Here is an 18,995-nt window from a genome sequence, read left to right on the forward strand (position 1 = left end):
GCATTCCTGCTTTATTCTGGGCTGTGGTTTGAAGATGGGGGTGACACTGAGCGGCTGTGGTTGCCAGCAATTTGGCTGTGGGCTTTACGCTTTTTCAACCCCTCCTCAATGCACACATGCATGTACTTCCACATACACACATTATACTGCACTTTAGACTCACACGTTTATGCTTTTGAAAACACATTAAAAACCAGGATGCACAATTCCCTGAAGAACTGGTGTTTGTGAGACTAACACCTGGTATATTTTGTCTTGCTTTGAGAGGCTAGACCTGCAAACCATATAAACACTGTCAAAATAAATCTTTGACATTGCAATAAAATAGCAAAAACGGTAGAAATGATGTGAAGTAGTTCTTTTAGATAATCACTGCAACTCAAAAATGTATTGCTGTCATTCCCAGACGAGGAAAAAAAAAACGCTGAAAAATGTAAGATTTATTGATATATGAACTTCAGGTTATAGATCATTGCTCCTCATTATAGATCATTGCTGTTTTATATATAGCATCCATGAAGGAGAACTCTTCAATTTGGAAACACCACAGAGAGAGAACAAAGACAGCTGGTCAGGATTACACACAGGACATGACCTACACTCACATATATTACATGTACCATACCCTGTGCCAAATTAATTTATACAGACCTACAAATCTACTATACACACGCACAAATATATAGATATGGATATCTATAGATATCTATATATCTATAGATATAGATACATAGACATATCTACATATGTGTGTGTCTGTGCGCATAAACTCATGGACATAAACGCAGCCCATCTTCTCCCCTCTCTTTAATTCTAAAATAGATGCATGCCCCAAACCACAGCTACCAGTGGAACACAGTGGAAATAACTGCAACACACACATGCACTATCAGAGTATGTGTGTATGTAGTCTGTGTCAGCTTGCTTCAACTGGACTGTGTGTGGACATAAAAAAAAAAAAAAATCTCCTGACTTCATTAGTAGATGAGAGGAAAACTGGGACATGTGAAGGTATCACACTCAGCCAGTACAGCAGCATTTATGTTTCAAGGCTGAGAAAGTAGAAGAGAGGATACACCCACACGTGTGAATCTACGTGAAAAGGATAACCGACAGACAAGAAACTGATCAATGACAAAGTAGACTAATAGACAGGATTGATTGCAGGTTCCAGCACAGGAGAAAGCAGCAGAATAAACACAGTACAGCACAGATGTACGATCATAAATACAAACTCATTTATAAAGGTATGTGTGTGTGTGTATGTGTGTGTGAAAACCCCCAATAAACATACCTCACAATTTGGGGGAGGTTTACAGCTATGCTGACTGCATGCTGACTGATGAACCATGTGATAAACAGTCCTGATGTGTTCTGTGTGTGTTCGTGTGTGTGTCCTGTGTGTACAGAGTGCAGCTGTTGAAGCTTGAAATTGGTCTGAATGATGTCATCAGGGTGAGATAAGAGGGTCATGTGATATATATATCGAGAGACATAAATACAGCGGGTGATAAAATGTACATGTAATTCGGATTAAATTACTTTACAGTTGCACTGTTAATGCTCAGTATTTTACCCTGATTCACTGATTTACAATAAGTTACGCTGTCCTCCAGTATACTACACACTTAATCAAAATAGCTGCTACTACACAAGCATGTGTGTCTGTTGTAGACATGTTACAAGAAACAGATGTGACACAACAGAAACTGGAACAAGTCTATCTACATTCATGGTAAATATAAGTGCTATATGACAGTTGGATGGGGTAGGGATTTCCATAATGTTTGCCTTTAATAGTGCTTCTCTGATGAAAACAATTTTATCATTGATTATCATTTAAATGGACACTAATATATATATAAAGATATAGATAAGACTAATTTTCTTCTCCATTCAACTTAAATTTCGCACCAGTCAAATCATCTTCGACACACCAATTACCACATTCCTGCTAAAAGCTTGAGGGCTGTTAACATTTGCTTCGTGAATGGTGGCACATGCTTTGGTGTCGTTTAGGTTGGTCATGCTCCTCCTAGCTTCTTGTAACCCGGCGCACTTAATGGTGCATATCAGAAAGAGCTGAAGAGAAGAGTCTCTACAGACATTTAAATTAACCATCAATACCAAAGAAGGTCCAACAATAGTAAATGTTAGAAAAACATCAAAAAGCTCCCATATGGTTAATTTAGTGCTACTTCTTCTAAAGCTATTTCTGTCATGTCGTGGCTTAGTTTTCTCAATAGTAACGCCTAAAGTGTGGGAAGAAAACTGCAGTGAGTCCAGGACGCCTGAAGCGTCAGTATAGACGTGTGTTGATGAGATAATTTGCTTCCACAATGATGAAAGTTGTGAGCAGCTTAACGTCTCTGATACACATTTCCATCTACCCTTTCCATAAAAACCTGGAGTACTGCACTGAATCATGGCTCTTCCCATCTTACCTGCTGATTTTAAAATACATCAATTTGTTCAAGGATGTGAGATATGCTTAACACCTATGTTTCTCCTCTCCTCCCAGCTATGCTCACATGTACTGTTATTACAATATCTCCTTTGGTCTTTGTTTTTTGGATGTTTTACTTGTTTTACTAATCTTACTTGTAATTACAGTATTTGTTATGAAAGTTTATTATCATCACCATAATACTACTACTAAAAATAATAATACATTATCATTATTAATATCATCAGTAGCCCTGTGGTGGACTGGCGACCTGTCCAGGTTGTACCCCGCCTCTTGCCCGATGACAGCTGGGACAGGGTCCAGCCCCCCCCGGGATAGAAAATGGATGGATGGAATATTATCAGTAATAATTGCTGTTGCGTTTACTTATATTTGTAGAATTATTTGCATTTTCAGTTTCCCAACAGCTGAAGACTTCCATATTTTCTCAACATTGATACATAAAACTTAAAAACCCTACAGCAGCAACTGTCAAATACTGCAACAGTGGATTTGTGTCTTTATTTAAAACATCTACATTATGTATGTGTTACCTGTTCTGTTTTTCAGACTCACTTGTTTTATGTTTATTAATGTGTTACACAAAGAAAGTAGCCAGGTGCGATTGGCCTGTGTCAAACTGGAACTCAGCTAAAATACTGTGAGTCTCTAAGTGTTTTCAGTGGTGGGTGTGTGCTGGAAGGTTTCTATTTCCAGGAAACTAACAGAAACACATTAACAAAGATGCACACACTTCCTACCAGTAAAGTTTAACATGATGTGTGGTACCCAAGTGTGTGTGTGTGTCTGTGGTCTTAGGAGGAAAACGGTTGCCGTCAGTGTTGTTGGAAAAGTAAACAAGTGTGAATGTTTACGGGTGGGTGAAAAAGCAACATCTGAGATGCGTGTTTACTGCAGCGCTGTGTGTGTGCGTGTGTGTGTGCGTGTGTGCGTGCGTGCGTGCGTGCATGCGTGGTGAATGTGTGAATTTTGGCAGCAGACCAAAACAAGAAAGGAGAGACCACATGGTGAGAAAACATAAACACACTCACTCTCACTTCTTTTACAAACAAACACTATTACAAAAGATTTATCTAAAAATCCAATGGACTATGATTATATACTGTACATATATATATATATATATATATATATATATATGTACAGTCACACATGTAATTATAATAGTCCTCTGGATGTGTACTGCTGCAGCTTATAAGTGCAGAACACAGTTGACGCAGTTGCTGGATATCAGTAACAGACATTGATCTGAAGTTGTGTTGCCTCTGAAATCATCAATAATATTACACACACTAATCTGAAACCGTGTCCAATGGTATGAGCAAAATGTCCTGGCCTAAAGTTCACCATAATGTTTGTTCACATGTTCACCAACCAGTTAATTGGAGCGGCACGAGATGCAGATGTCCAGTGATTATCAGCCGGAGCACGGCAGACGCCTTGACTGTGAATGATCAAACTGTAAATTGTAAAGACGAACGCAAAGTTTTGACTATTCTTTGTTTCGTTGAGTTTGAAAATACAATTCTGCGCTTTTCTTATATTACACAATGAACAAATTAATGCTACTACTAATCTGTTTAACTCTCTTGATTGCTCAGTGAAACACTGTACCTCAGCTATGCATAAGCAGAAAGAATTTGGGGATTTTGGACAAGTGGTGATTTAAATTCAGGGAGGAATCAAAATGATGAAAGAAGGGAAAGAAAGAGGAAGCGGAGGACAGGCGGAGACGAGACTCGTGTAATTCATGATCTCGTCACAAAAAAAGAAAAAAAATTACCTGTACGAAGCGTGTGCAAAAGAGAGTGTGTGTATGTATGATTTAACTGCCTTGCTGTACATGTTAACACAGTGTGTGTGAGCACATATATTTTCTTTTGAGTGTGTGTATCGTGTATCTGGTACAGATGTGTGTATAGATTGTGTGCCGTATTGTGTGTACATGTTCTCAACATATAAACTTTTATTTTTTTGTGTCTGTATATCTGTGGGCGTTTCTTTTTCCACAGAGTGTGCAGGGAAGCCTTTAAATATGAGTGTGTGTATTGGCCATGGGGTGTACCATGAATAGGCCTCATGTTTTTGCCTGCTGGAGCCTAAAATCTGCATCAAGGGACTAGTTTGTTTCATCACAGCTCCTTATTTCTGAAGGTCTTTTAGGAGGCATTTTATAATGTAATACATTCTTAAATGATAAAAAAAATGATCAAATAATATAAGATGACCCCAGAGGAGACTTTCGGTGTTAACTGGATCTGGACAGACCTGACATTACATTACTCATCAATTCAACTGCAGTTTAATTAACTTTCCTCATAAAACAAATATAAATATATATATTAAGGGTACATCTTTCAGTTATTACATCGCTGGTATTGGTAGACAATAAAATGGAAAATTAAAAGTAACTCTGATGGTTTTCAGCAGAGATGACAAAAAGCCCATTTCTGCCATCATGTACCATCATCTTGTGCTCAGGTATCAGTCTCAGAGGAATTTAGGGAGCTAAGATAATGTGGTTGTGGTGTGTGATGTACTAGTAAGTTCCATCCACCCCTTGACAAATCTTTAGAGTTTAACCCTCTGAGGTCTATGATCACGCGGGAGTGATCAGACCGCATGACGTCATTACGGCTCAGACCTCAGAGGGTTAAACTACTAAATCACATTTAGTCATCACAGTTATTATTTAGATGACCACAAGAGGTCAGGACATGGGTCACTTTAGCATTAGAGTTAGAATTAACATTAGGACTAATGATAATTAGTACTATTATTCATTCATTTCATTTTTCCAGCTCTTTATGATATCATCTGGTCCTGTTCAGAAGCCTGTGTCTATATCGGTAAGTGACCTACTGACTGTGTTTTTGCATGTCACAAGTCATGACTCAACATTATGTGATTTTATTGGTGGAAAGTGTCTGCTTATTTTCTATCTACTGCAGACAGTTCCACTTACTGGCATAACTCAAAATCTGCTCATCATGTTAATTTTACGCAGCTCATGAATATCTTTCACTCCTTGCTACCCTCCCATCTCTGACTCACCAGGAGCAGCAAGACTCTGAACCTGAGCAGGGACCTGGACATTAGCCTCAGAAGCCAGGGTGAGGCGGCCTCCCTTGCCGATGCGATCACAAAGCAGGGTGATGTGCTTCTTGAGGCGGGCGTTGTCCGGTGGAAGGCCCAGCACAGGGCCTGCTGTCTGGGCCAGAGATGTGGCCTGGTCTTTGGGGCTCCGTGACAAGCAGCTGCGCAAGAGGTGAGAAACGGCCGCGTCACAGCTTTCCTCCCAGCCCTGAGGAGAAAGGGGAGAGTGAAAAAAAGTGTTCAAAGTATGTTGTGAAGTTTAAAGGGCATATGCTATCAGGGGAGAAAAGGAGAAAAAGACAACACTGACATTTTGTTTTGGGCCCAAGTACAGAATGTACAGACGTCCAGAGTTTATGTAACAGATGAATTACGAGTTCTCAATGGTGTTACTAACCCGCCAGCAGCTGATATGATCAGCAGTGTGTTTTAACGACTTGGGCCATTTCAGCACATAACTCCTGACAAGACTGTGCCTGAAAGGAGAATCAGTAGCCTTCAAACAAAGGAAATGTAAGTATTTGAGAATGAAATTGGCAGTTTAGTATTCCTCTATCAGCTTGATGTGTGGTCTCAGCTCTCAAGCTGTTTACCGTATGCTCTCTCAAACCATAATAAAGTGCTCCAAGAATTATTGAGTACAACACAGAGGGGCGCAGTGGAGTTGAGTGGGTAACTGCATAACCCCAAAATGATCTGCTTGAATAGACGTGTAAATTACTGAATGAGAAAGGAGCTGCTGTACCGTATCTGTGTGTTAGTTTGAAGAAAAAATTTCACGGACATTTCATTAAGACTTCAGGAAATTATTTCAGCTTGTGAAAAAAGGACTAAACATGGTTAACATGGTACCATACCAGAGTAACTGAATGGTAATATAATAATAATGGTAATATGAATATATAATTATCCGTGAATGTTACCTTTTAATTTGATGTCATGTTTTTAAAAGACTTGTTGTTGGAAAGAGGGCACAAAAAAGCGGATTACGAAGGTGATGGAGGGTAAAGGGGAGACCAAGGATGTGGAAAGATCAGGGATGGATGGAATATCAGGTGGATAGAAGGCAGGGAAAGCAAGGGTGAGAACTCACTGAGCAAAAGAGTATAAGGAAAAAACAAAAGAAGCAACAAGTGCAGAAAGGTGGAGAGAAACTAGCCTTAAAATGTGATGATTTAAATGTCCGTGATATTTGGAAAAGAAAATATTAAATATTCAGAATGAAAAGAAAATAAGAGGAAAATACACACATATACTTTGTCGAGATAACACACACACACACACACAGACGTGATGTGCGGCGGGTGAGGGTAGTGGAGGGGTAAAGGTTGTTGACAGGCACCCTTCTACCCTCCTAACCCACCACCCCTTCCTTCCCCTGCCTGCCGCCACATTGATAGGCCCCTAATGAGCCATAATGACAGGTAATCATCCCTGTAATGATGGTGACAGAGGGATACAGACAAGAGAGAAAGAGACAGAGGGGGGAAACGGGGAAGAGAGAAAGAAAGAAACGAAGGGTTTGAGACAGAGAGAGGGTTCTTAAATGTTAAGGAGATGAGATGATAACAGAGGGGAAGATATTAAAGACAGAAAATAAGATGTGTGGATAGCTGAAGGATGAGCAGAAAAAATGAAGAAGACAGTAGAGGGTGGGAAAAAAATAAGAGTCCAGAGGGAGAAGGAAATGAGAGAGGAAGAGGAAGAGGAGGAGAAGAGACGGGAGGTGGGTGTCCTACTCTTAGCACAATACCTCACCAGGTTATCAAATACTTGGAACAACATAACTGTAGGTTTCTGTGGAAACTTGGCATGCTCATGCACGCGCTCACGACACATACATTCCACATGCTGTGGAGCAAAATGAATCGTCTTTAAAGTTAACCTGCAGACATTAATTCTCCTGAACGAGAAGAAAAGAAGCTCTGAAAGGTGGAGTGGAACAGGTTTGGACTCAGGCCAGGGTGATGAATTAAAACAAAGTTCCTGTTAATGCAGAAATAGGACAGAAGTTTGTTTTCTGCACTAACAAACTGATCTCTAAGGACAACTGCAAAGCTTGTGTTAGTGAAAATGTACTGCATTGTTAAAAAGGAACGATCCTGCTTCAATGCACATTCATTATTACAACTATAGTTCATGTTCTGCACAGCTTGATGAGAAGTTTTATTTTTCTCATTCGCTTTTAAAGAAGAGTGGTAATTAGAGCAAAAGCTATGTACTGGGAGCGTTAACATCAGATAAAATACCAATAATATCTGCCATGAATTGTGTGATCAGTGTAACTTAGTCTGTAGTGTAAATTATCTTCCTGTGTAACTTCATTGCATCTATGTCTGCAGAGATTCAGTAAATTCCCTACCTATACACAGCATACTGACGGCATAATGAATACTGGGTCTGACAAAGGGTTATTGCATTGCCATGGACAGCACATAAACTTGAGGGGCTCCCAAAGAGACAGGTAAAGGTTCCGAAAGCGATCCGTCAGTCCTGACAAGATGACTGATCAACCCTGGGAAAGTCATTTGAGAGGCCGGAGTTACGGCTCTCTGAGAACAATGTCATACAGGCCATCTCCAGGGGAAACATCATCAACACAAATACCTGCTTTGATCAAATTGGTGGGATCTCTTTTCTGAAAAAGATATCAAAAGGACAGGGACAGGAGTTGTACAGCTACTATTCTTCACTGCAGGACTTCTATCCATAATCAGTGTTTAACTCCGCCAATTACTGTAAACAGTCGCAAGCAGTAAAAAAAATGGGTCTCAATACAGAGTGACAGCATGAAAAGAGCGACAAAGTAAAGAGATGAGAGTTTAATTAAAAATGAACCAAAAACTTGAACTACCTGTGTAGTAAGTTACCATTTATCATAAGTTACAGTTTCATTAACGTTTTAGATCATTACATTTTATCCATTGCATTTAATTAAAGGAAGCATCCCTTTCAAATAGCAAAGACTGCTGGTCTTAATGTAAAGCCCCAATTCTTTCATCACACTGCTATAAGGTATAGTTCTTTATACAGTACTTGCTACAGTTTAGGGCCACTCTGTCCCAAAGGTTGGAGAAAAGTAAGCACACAGATGAAGAAAGATGGAAAAATGCACCTGAGGATATCTGATAGACCGACATTGTTGCCACACAAAAATAAGAAAACAATTTTGTCACACAAAGCTTGGTTGAAGCAAGGAAAAGCTTGTTGTCATGGGAAATAAACTATGATTAAGGTTTGGTCAGGCATGTGGACATTCTCGATCAAAATCAGCGGTGTGTTGTTCTAAAGCTTATGTTGTGGTTGTGGCTTCAGGTACCGGTGAGACATGAAACATGATCCAGGAAGTCACATTGGAGTAAAAGATTAAAGGGTTTTAAAGCTTAACAGATTCCAAAACACTGTGCAATGGTACAACTCTGGAAAATCATCACACAGGCAACCGTTTTGTCTTCAGTTACAGAGATTGCAAGGTAAACAGTGGAAATATGTTCACAATAAACTGTAAACCTAAAGGAATGTTCACTGCTGGCATCAATCTGAGGGCAGCCTTAGGTGCCAAATCATCCTCTGTGGACATTATTTGTAGAGACATTAAAATCAAAGTTTTAGCTAAGTTGCTCGGTTGGGAGACCAGTAATGTACTATCACAATTATTAAAAAAAAATGCTTTATATAAAACAACTACTTATAAAACATTCAACTGTTTAAAAATAGTGAATGAAATTCATACCCCATTGAAGTTTTTCTTAAAATCACAATTAAAGTTGCATCTGCAACAATCATTAAATATGCTCTGACAAAATAATAAATATGTTAATAAATAAGTATTAAAAAAAATAGTAAGAGACAACATGAGGCTGGATTCATGGCAGTATGATGTATTCCTGTAAAGGTCAACAGAGGATGGGCGAATATGGGGCATAACAGTGTTATTCTTGTTATGCAAGAATAACACTGACAGGCAGCATCAGCAACTCTGTTCAAGAGCTCACTGACAGATGGAAAAAGAGACAACACTGGGAGGGAGAAGAACAAGGAACAATGGATGGAAAAGGGAATGGGGATGATGTAAAAGAGAGGCATAGAAACATAAAAAACAAGAAACTAAGGAGACGGATAAACAAGAGGGAGAAGAGAGCGAAGAGAAGTAACGAAGAGCAAAATAGATAGAGAAAGTGAGCTGACAAGATGGAGAAAAAAAAAGAATTTGTTTCAAAGAAAACTAATAACAAAAAGGGAAAAAAAAAACAGGAACAAAAGCAGAAAAAATACCTAATAAAAGAAATTGAAATGGGATTTGGAAGATGAGAGATGAAACTGAGAGAGATGAAGAGAGATGAAGACACCAATAAGAGGGTGAAGAAGACAAAAGACCAGCAAGGATGAAAAGTGTGAAAAATGAAAGATGAGAGCGGGATGAAGGAGGAGGTCAGAGCAGGAGGCTGAAAACAGTGAGAGAGGAAGACAAGAAACATGAAGAGGAAGGAGAAAGACAGAAGTAGGAAGAATGCATGAAGAAAAGGAGAAAGAGGAGGTGTTCACTTAAATTAGATGTTTTGTTTGATTCCAAGCAGAATCCATCTCTTTTTTTCCTCCTCCTCCTCTAAATATAATATTTCCTTAGATATAAAAAGCAAAAATAAGAAACAACAATAAAAAAGGGTGGGGGTAGCCTTTAAGAAGAAGTCTTTGTTACAAATCAAAGTCTTTTTTCTTTTATGCAGCACAGATGTTTTTCTGTTGACCAAGTTGTTCATGTGCAGTGCACCTCCTGTCTTTAGTTGTCTTCTGTAGCAGTTTGTGAGCAATGAACCCAGTTCTTTAAAATAAAAGAGAGAGATGCACCCTATTCCAATTCTCCTGTTTGTTTTTAACACTTAAAACACTTTTAGACAACCTATGGTTTGTAAAAATCAAGACAAGGAGAAAACAGACTATGTTATTTTTAAGGAGGACTAATAGTTCTGTAAAACACACCTTCTGGGAAGTCAGTAAAATATCACAGATCCAGAGAAGAGGTGATGTCCAAGAGGATCATTGATGTGGGTTCACTAACGCGCTGAGAATGGAAACATCCAATTAAGTATTTGATTAGAAAATTATTGAACGAACAGCAGAGATGGCAAATATCGTTGGGTAACTTCTTAAAAATGAAACTGGAATTTGGATAAAGCTTGTCCTTCACCTCTCCTCTCTTTGTCTCTCTCCTCCTCTTCATTATCCCTTTAACCCCTCTCTGCTTTCCCCTAATCCAGCTCTTCAGCCCTGTGTCCTCATCTGTAACTTTATTCATGTTCGTGGCATTCCAGGGATTAATCCCTCTTAAAAGAAATCTCTCTGAGAGCCACACTCGCACTCACCTGGAATGACCTCACCTGCTAGGTCACAGTGGAGGTCAAAAGTCAAGATGAAGAGTGTGATGAGGCACATCCACTCTGACACCCCAAGTATTCACTTAAAGCCGTGACACTGTATCGATGAGAGTTTGGCTCAACAATAAACGTGTTGAACACATGTTATGCACTGCATTATATTCCTCTCTTTACTGTCACCACAAACAACTCTCAAGAAACTAGTATGTGAACATAAATCCTTGTTTTCTGTTCATCTTGCGATTACAATGTTAGTAGAACTTGTAACCAAAATTACAAAAGCCCAAAGTTGTAATAGGTCTGTGCTGACGGGTTTTAAAAAAAGAAACAACTATGTCACCAACTTTCTATCTATGTTGTCACAACACTGCACCAGAGAATGTGTTGTGTTTTCTGAAAATAGCCTCTCAGTCCACCTGTTTGTCTTAATATTGTGGACGTGACCCTAATTACTGCTAATTCACTTAATCCCATAAATCCCATTTAAAATAACACACACACACACACACACACACACACACACACTTTCAGAGTCTCTTGAGGCACATCAACTGACCCTCTCAATCTATTTCTGTCTACTGTGTACTGTAAGATGTTATATGTACAGTTGTGTGGCTGTGTGTGCATGTAATGTTCAACTGTGAGAGAGGGTGTCTGGAAATAGACTTACTGGTAATGAGAGGGACAAGGGATTGATCAGTGCCATGGAAAAACCAACACACACACACACACACACACACACACACACACACACAGAGACTTCAAATCACTGTCTACAGCCAAACTAAAACCAGAACCTTAACCAGCACCAGTTCATGTGTAAACTTAACCTAACTTCAATTCACACCTTAGCCTTAACCTTAACCAGGAGCACAGAAATTACATTTAGCAGCATTTGGTCCCTATAAGTACTAATGAGCCTCAAAAGGTCAGTAATTACACCAAATAGAAAAAACAAGGGGAAATAAATCTTCCGTGGTTTGACTGCAGCAAATGGAGGAGCTCTGTCAACAAGGCTGCTTATACAGAGCTGGGTCCTCTGCAACATGCACAACACACACTCACACAAATATACACAGCTACACACATGCTCACACAAAGACTGGGGCCTGAGTCAGGGGGCTGATTAAAAAGCAACGTGCCATCCGTTCACATTGAAACCTGTTGTAGACCTGACCTCTGTGTTGTCTATTCACACACACACACACACACACACACACACACACACGCACACACACCAGCTTTAATGCTGAAATCATAAAAAGGTACCACTGAACACTCTCCAAGAGTAGAGCTAACAGATGAGTGTTGAATAGGAGAGAGTGAATGTGTGATTGAGTGTGTGTGTGTGGAGTCCTCCGGGACCAGAAGTGTTTAATATATTTTAAAAGTTTTCAGAGTGTGTGTTTAAGCTGGGGCTGTGTTTACCAAGAAAGCTGCAGATGGATGGACAGACACTAACACGTTAATGGTCTCCTGTGTGTGCTAGTGTGTGTGTACCAGCTGTGGTGTGTCCTGCAGCAGCGGTAGCAGCGTGGCCTCGAGGATGGCGGTCTGATCGGGGGTCAGGCCCTGCCACAGTGACATAAGCAGCACAAGCAGGTGTGTGGCACTCCGCAGACGGACAAATGCTTCCTCCAGCTGGGCCCGGTTCTCCTCTGCAGCTTCTGCAAGGGCCATCACCTGGAGGAGACAGCAGGAAGTGAACATTCATCCCAGTCATTGCAGAAATCATCTCTGCATTCAAGTGACTACAACACAGTAGAAATAGTTTGCATCTTATTATTTTCTTAGGGGTCCCAAAACACATGAGAGTGTAATAAAACTGTGTCTTTGAATTTCAAAACCTTTAAAAGTCACATTTTCTTTTCCTCATTTAAGAGCAATGACAAGTTTTATACTCGTGATCCACTTTGCTCAATTAAATATTAAAACATAATGAAAAGATCTGAAGAAGCAAAATAAAATGCATGCTAAATGCATAAATGTAAATGTAAACTCAAGGTTTCCATCTTATGTTGCTGCCTTGAAAATAAAACTAAATGTTTGAAAATGTCTGAGTGCTTTCTTTTGAGTTGAGAAAACATTTCCTTTTTTCAATTCTCAGTAAACACATTACAAGAAAGTCTTTTTTTTTTTTTGGCGCAAATGATGAATTATCCCTTCGTTCCTTGATGATCTTGGCTACTTTCTTCACAACACATCCATTTATTCCACAAGACTGGGAGTGTCGACTGCACAACCTGTGTAAACAGTTTTATGAGTATCAAGCCTGCAGCTCCTTCATTACTGTCACCATCGGCTCCATCAGGCGGCTGATTTACGCTTGTTTATGTTTGCCCGAATTCACCCTGAACAGTTTCATCGCAGCATGCTGTTTGTCAAACTTGTAGTCATTAGATCCCAAAATTCAACGCTGTTGAGTTAGACATTGGTGCGTCAAGATCTTTGGTGGGTTATCAGCTTCAATGGAAATCCATTTGCGTTGGAAATTAGATGGAAGATGCTATCACTATCAAAGTTTTGATTGAATGCACTCACAACCCCACAACTATGTGAGAAAACGTTCAAGGCATTCTGCCACTTCTATGGGAGATCATCGTACTTATAAGCATAGCCAAATTCACTGCACAGACATCTTTAATTTATTCAAAAGGTGATTTTTATGCTGCAGTTCAAAATCAGGAATTATTAATACATTATTAAATGCTTTAACTGATCACAAGTTGATAAATAGTCTTAATAAGCTTGTAATCAGTCATAATTTCCATTGTATTTAGCTGTCTAACAAAAGAAACAAATTAGATCACGACATGGCCAAATGATGAGTGAGTAACAATTATCCTTTTAATTACTACATCATACTATGTATATATACATGAATAGATAAATAGTATCACATATCTGAATTTTAGGGAGAACTTTTCTTTTAAAGCATTTTGTAAAACCCTTTTTTATATCCTTAAACGTCTAGAAATGATCTCCTGCGTGTGATAATCCATTGTGTTTAAGACTTTGCTCTGCAGTCTGCTGTTCACTTGTTAGAGCACTCAAAATCCCAATTACAAGTTGTTCAAAACATCTGATGTCCTTTTGAAGTAAAAAAAAAAATAAAGAAGAGTTAAAAAAGAGGTCACTGTAAGTAGACTCTACTTGATCTGGTCATTTTCCTTTACACTTAGTTGGCTTTCATATGTAGAAACAGCAGCTTTTCATGAAGCCACTGCAGAACCAGAGAGGAGCAGAGACAAACTAATTACTTGAAATGAAGATTAGGTAAAAGAGCACAAATGGAGCTTAAGTTCTTCTAGTTTTCACTTTAGCGCAGAGCTCTGCAGCAGATAACAGACACCGAGTGAATGTATGAATGAGGTGTGGTGGGAAATGGGGGCGAATCCGACCTATAACAAGGGGGTCAATCCCCTCATGCCTCCATTATTACAACAACAAAGATGTGGAGATGAGTGAAGTGGTGAAGACAAGTGATGACATAGCAAGACGGATGAAAATGAAGACAAGAAAGGACAAGTCGGATGAAGAGACGGAGGGAAACAGGAGATGAGGAAGGAGGAGGAGAGAGATGAACAGACAGAGAAAAAAGAAGAGGTGAAAGCAGATCTGGGACTAATGGACGACTGTGTGTTCAGATAAATGAGTGATCTGCAGGCCTGAGTGCCAACGTACGCCAGCAGTTTGTTTGACAAATGGATTCAGCACTTGCCATTTGATCCTGCGAAAACAGAAATGGAAGACTCAGAAGTAAAGTCTGTGTGTATGTGTGTGCCAGGATTTAGCAGTGATTGCCAAAGTAAGCCGTTTTGATTTGCGTAACTCTAAACTACAAACATAGGTACGTTGGAAAGACTGCCTCCTCTAAGACTTGCCTGAAAAGTGTAAACACTGCGAGCTGAAACTCCAACTCACTTCCCTTCGTTTCCATGGTAACCCAAAAAGGTCCCCAGCTGTGAGCGGGATGGGGTCATCTATGGGCACAGTGTCACTCACACTTTGCATATAAGCCATACTCATATGCTTACCTATCAACGTATACGACCCAAACACTTGCATTTTCTCAAAGCTACTTCTGTTTCTCCTTCAGTGACTCAAAGGAATTCCCAAACCATCAAGTCAAACCCTAAAGGTCCTTCCAAAAACCTTGACCTGAGTTGATTAACAAAGAGCCTCTCAAAGAAGCGGCATAGGGGTGTGTATGTCTGATCTGTTTCTGAAAACTGAGCTAAATGTGTCTGTAGCAGTAGTATCAAGCAGCGACAAAGCTAGCTCATCAGATCAAAACTGCCCAATGCCCAGCAGTCTGCAGCGTTCTCTATCATACACACACTCTTACATTTGCAAATGAGTGCGTTGGGATATCTTGATCAAAGACACTTTGGTGCATGTAATAGGGAAGCCGAGGATGAATACACAGGTAGTTTATCAAAGGGAGATACACTGAGTGAAATTAGACTCTTCAAATGATGATAAAGAACTAATACATTTAAATTTCCCTAAAGAAATTAAAATTAAATTTAAAAACAAGCATTTTGGCAAAGAGAAGTCGTTATCATACAACTGCAAACCTATTGAAAATGTTCACAAACGTTCACAAAAACGTTCACAAAAATGTTCACAAACGTTCACAAAACGTTCACTTATAAAGAAATGAGTACGTATAATCCAGAGCTCCTGTGACACGAGTTCTTCATATTCTAATACATCATTTCTTCGAAGCCACACACACAAGCATATACACATCTTCATCCCTCTCAAGATATACACACACATGTCCCCAAACACCCTCCCGTCGGGGTTTCTGAGAGTGTGTGTGTATTGATAAAAGGCTCCAGGTCCACTGAAGGGCTCCATTGTTGGCAGCAGCTCAGCTTCACACACACACTCTGATTGATGCCAGCTGAGAGAACACAAAGACACATTTAGCCTGGACACACATACATGAGCAAGAGATTAAAGAAAATGCACACGTGAACCTAAAATTGCACACGGATTGACACGGACACACACATATAATTGCACACACGGATAAACAATAGATTTACATATAAGCATGACGGTGGCACACAAAAAGAGAAAGGCCTGAACATCCAATCATGTGCCAACACAAACATACATACACACACATGCATGCACACACACACACACACACACACAGTAGCCATATGTTAACAGCTGAACTACTGGTGACCTTAAACAACCTGCAGTTGAAGCTGCCGGGGTCGAGACCTCCCGACGTTACTGCAATAAAATCTGGACTCTATTCAAAACACATAAAAGGGGCATTCTGCTGCATCTTAGACCCTTGAACCTGGTTTACATCTCAATGACAAGGTGCAACTTTGTTAAAGAGTTTTCCTTTAGACGTGTAAACAGAAACTTGAAATTCTAACTGCGTATTAAAAGAGGAGATGATACGATTTCATCTATTACACTCCCTTCTGTCAATCTTTGTTTTTTTTGTTTTACCATCCAACCAAAGAGACCAGCAGCTTCTAATACCAGCCAGCATTTACATTACTATATTCTAGGAGTCACAAACCACACAAAAAGTCATGTTTGTATATTCACACACCACTGCAGCAAGATTTGCACACATGTACTGAAGCCACAAGACCTGAGCTGAAAAAATAATGAGGAAGCTTATCTATGGAAACGCACGATTTAAGGCGCACAAGAGTAAACACATACGGCTGAAGTTGAAATGAAGTCATTTGAAATAGTTAACTATATGAGGTTTGGTTGCTTCATCAAGTAACCTGCCGAAGAACCACTTAGAAAGCAAGATGATAACATTGAGTAGGAAAGTGAACACAATGAAAAAAATAACACTAATACAAGAAGTATACAACAGACTGAAGGAAAAGTTTGTTGTTCGGTCAACAGAGTAGTAAAATGTAAATGGAGCCTTATCTGAATATATTTGTTGACTTTTGTTATTTTTAGTTTTCGATTGTTCTAATTTCTCAGAACATCAATTAACTGGATCAGCTCAAAAGGGAAACTTTTTCATAATAAAATCCAGTAAATCAACCATATCTACTAAAAGACATCTTCATATATTACTTTAACCACATATAACCACGTTTTCTTTTTGACCTACATGATGGGAGAATGATTGTGCAATAGTTTAATGCACTAAAGGTAAATTAATGGTGCATTAACAGTAATGAATCTGTCAGCATCAAGGTCGCATCTACAGACACACCTGTACATTTTTTTTAAAGCACTCGGCTGATAGGTTACCCCACGGATCTGAGAAAGCTCTGTGTCTTTGTGTCATCCCAGAATTAATAAAGGCTGTGATCAGGGTTCTTTGATGACCACACCAACTATTTCATTTTCATTTTCCAGACTGTGCTAATTGAGGGGGGTTTTAATCAGTTGTCCCCAACAATTTGTGATTAATGGAAATAGATCAGTGAAACAGAATCGCTTAACACAAATATAACAAATAGATGATGCATTCACACGATGAGACAAAAATGCAACACAAAAAAATTTGAGAAACGAAACAAAATACGAAAAAAAAGATAAATTAGTAGTTTACAGAAAGACAGCTTGCTCCTTTCTGCAACTGTGTATAAATCACACTATCATCAGCATACAGTTGAATCACCACAACAGAACAGAGGACACTTCCTTACTATATTTAGAAAATTTAACTGTTTTCTTTCTTTTTTGGGTAATTAACTCTAGATGCACAGACTTAAGTTCTGCCACACTGTTACCATGGCATTTGCAAGCTTGTATTAAAGCCGTTTCTCCATGTGCTACTGGCCACAAAACCTGTCAGAAAACCTCAGGCAGCTGTCTGGGTGACCACAGAATCCCTCAGAAATGTTAAATAGCATCCTCTTCTGTGTGCTGTTGCCCCACATGCATTTGCTGTGGAAGCTGTACCTGTCTGACTTACAAAGCTGCAGTATTACAAAACACTGAGTCTGGGTGGCCATAATGGTGGAAGACAAAAGTACTTGACAAGTATTTGATATATCAAGATTCTTTTCAAACATCAGTGACAGTTAATCAAAGTCGACATGATGGCAAGAGGAGGAATAAAATAAAGCTACTGACATCTAAGTTTCATCCTTACACAAAATGACAGTGAGAGCTAAAACTCAGTGTTTGTGTATGTGTCTTTGAGTGAATGCATCCCTCACTGATCCGAATGATTAGATGTTTCCTGCTCAGTCAGTCACGGCAAATGGTATGAGTGAACTGCAAACCACACGCTCAAACTCACACACAAAATGTATAGACAGATGAAAATATAAATACGCACAAATGGTCACACACTGTGCTGTACTATTTATGTCAGTGGAAAATGACAGCAGTATATTTGGCTGAAAGCAACGTGGCAGAAAACATCCCCCAATACTCTTGAGGATGATGTCAAGGAGGGAGGAAGAAAAAAAGAGAAAGAGGAGCCAGAAGGAAGGAAAATGTTTTCATAATTACAGAAAATAAATAGGATTGAGAATAAGGTTTGCACAGAGAGAAGATGAAAAGAAAAAAAGAGTGAGACAAGACAAGAAAAAAAACACTGGTATAGGTTCACCGTGGGGTCAAATGAAAGTGGAATGGATACGTTTGTGTGTACAAGTGCGTGGTCAGACTCAGTGTTTCCACGTCTTAATTAAAGAGCCAATTAGAATCTCAATTTAACGACGGCTGGAAATACACAGTCCATTTCCTTGTGTAGGATGACTAATAGACACACTCTCAAACGGATAAAGTTACAAACACACACACACACATGTACAGTCTGCAAGTATTAAACACACTTACAAGCTTTCATTAACATCTGTTCAGCTCACATAATAATAAATGTGCTTTCACTAACAGGACCACATTTCCTCAGTAATGAAGGCACAGTAACGGATTGACTGTTTCACTTGAGTATGTGTGTGAGTGGTGAGGCCAAAATATCTAAATATGTGTCTAATTTAAGTTCCTTTTTGCTGTTGTAGATACAGATGTGTGCTGCCAAACACCTGCACAGACGCACACACACACAGCAAACAGCAGAAGTGTGCAAAGAC

At 39.3% G+C, this 18,995-nt stretch overlaps 1 protein-coding gene across 1 annotated transcript in view; it reads right to left on the bottom strand.

The window, feature by feature from the left end:
- bbs9 (Bardet-Biedl syndrome 9) overlaps positions 1-18,995 on the bottom strand; it is a 148,888-nt gene that overhangs the window by 54,486 nt on the left and 75,407 nt on the right. Inside the window, exons 19-20 of the mRNA XM_072393775.1 lie at positions 12,439-12,621; positions 5,522-5,771 (exon numbers count right to left, since the gene is read on the bottom strand). Coding sequence (XP_072249876.1) covers positions 5,522-5,771; positions 12,439-12,621 — 433 coding nt within the window. The remainder of the gene's footprint in view (positions 1-5,521; positions 5,772-12,438; positions 12,622-18,995) is intronic.

This window comes from Leuresthes tenuis, unplaced genomic scaffold (genome assembly GCF_036924035.1).
Source record: "Leuresthes tenuis unplaced genomic scaffold, fLeuTen1.0.hap1 SCAF_10, whole genome shotgun sequence".
Lineage (NCBI taxonomy): Eukaryota > Metazoa > Chordata > Actinopteri > Atheriniformes > Atherinopsidae > Leuresthes > Leuresthes tenuis.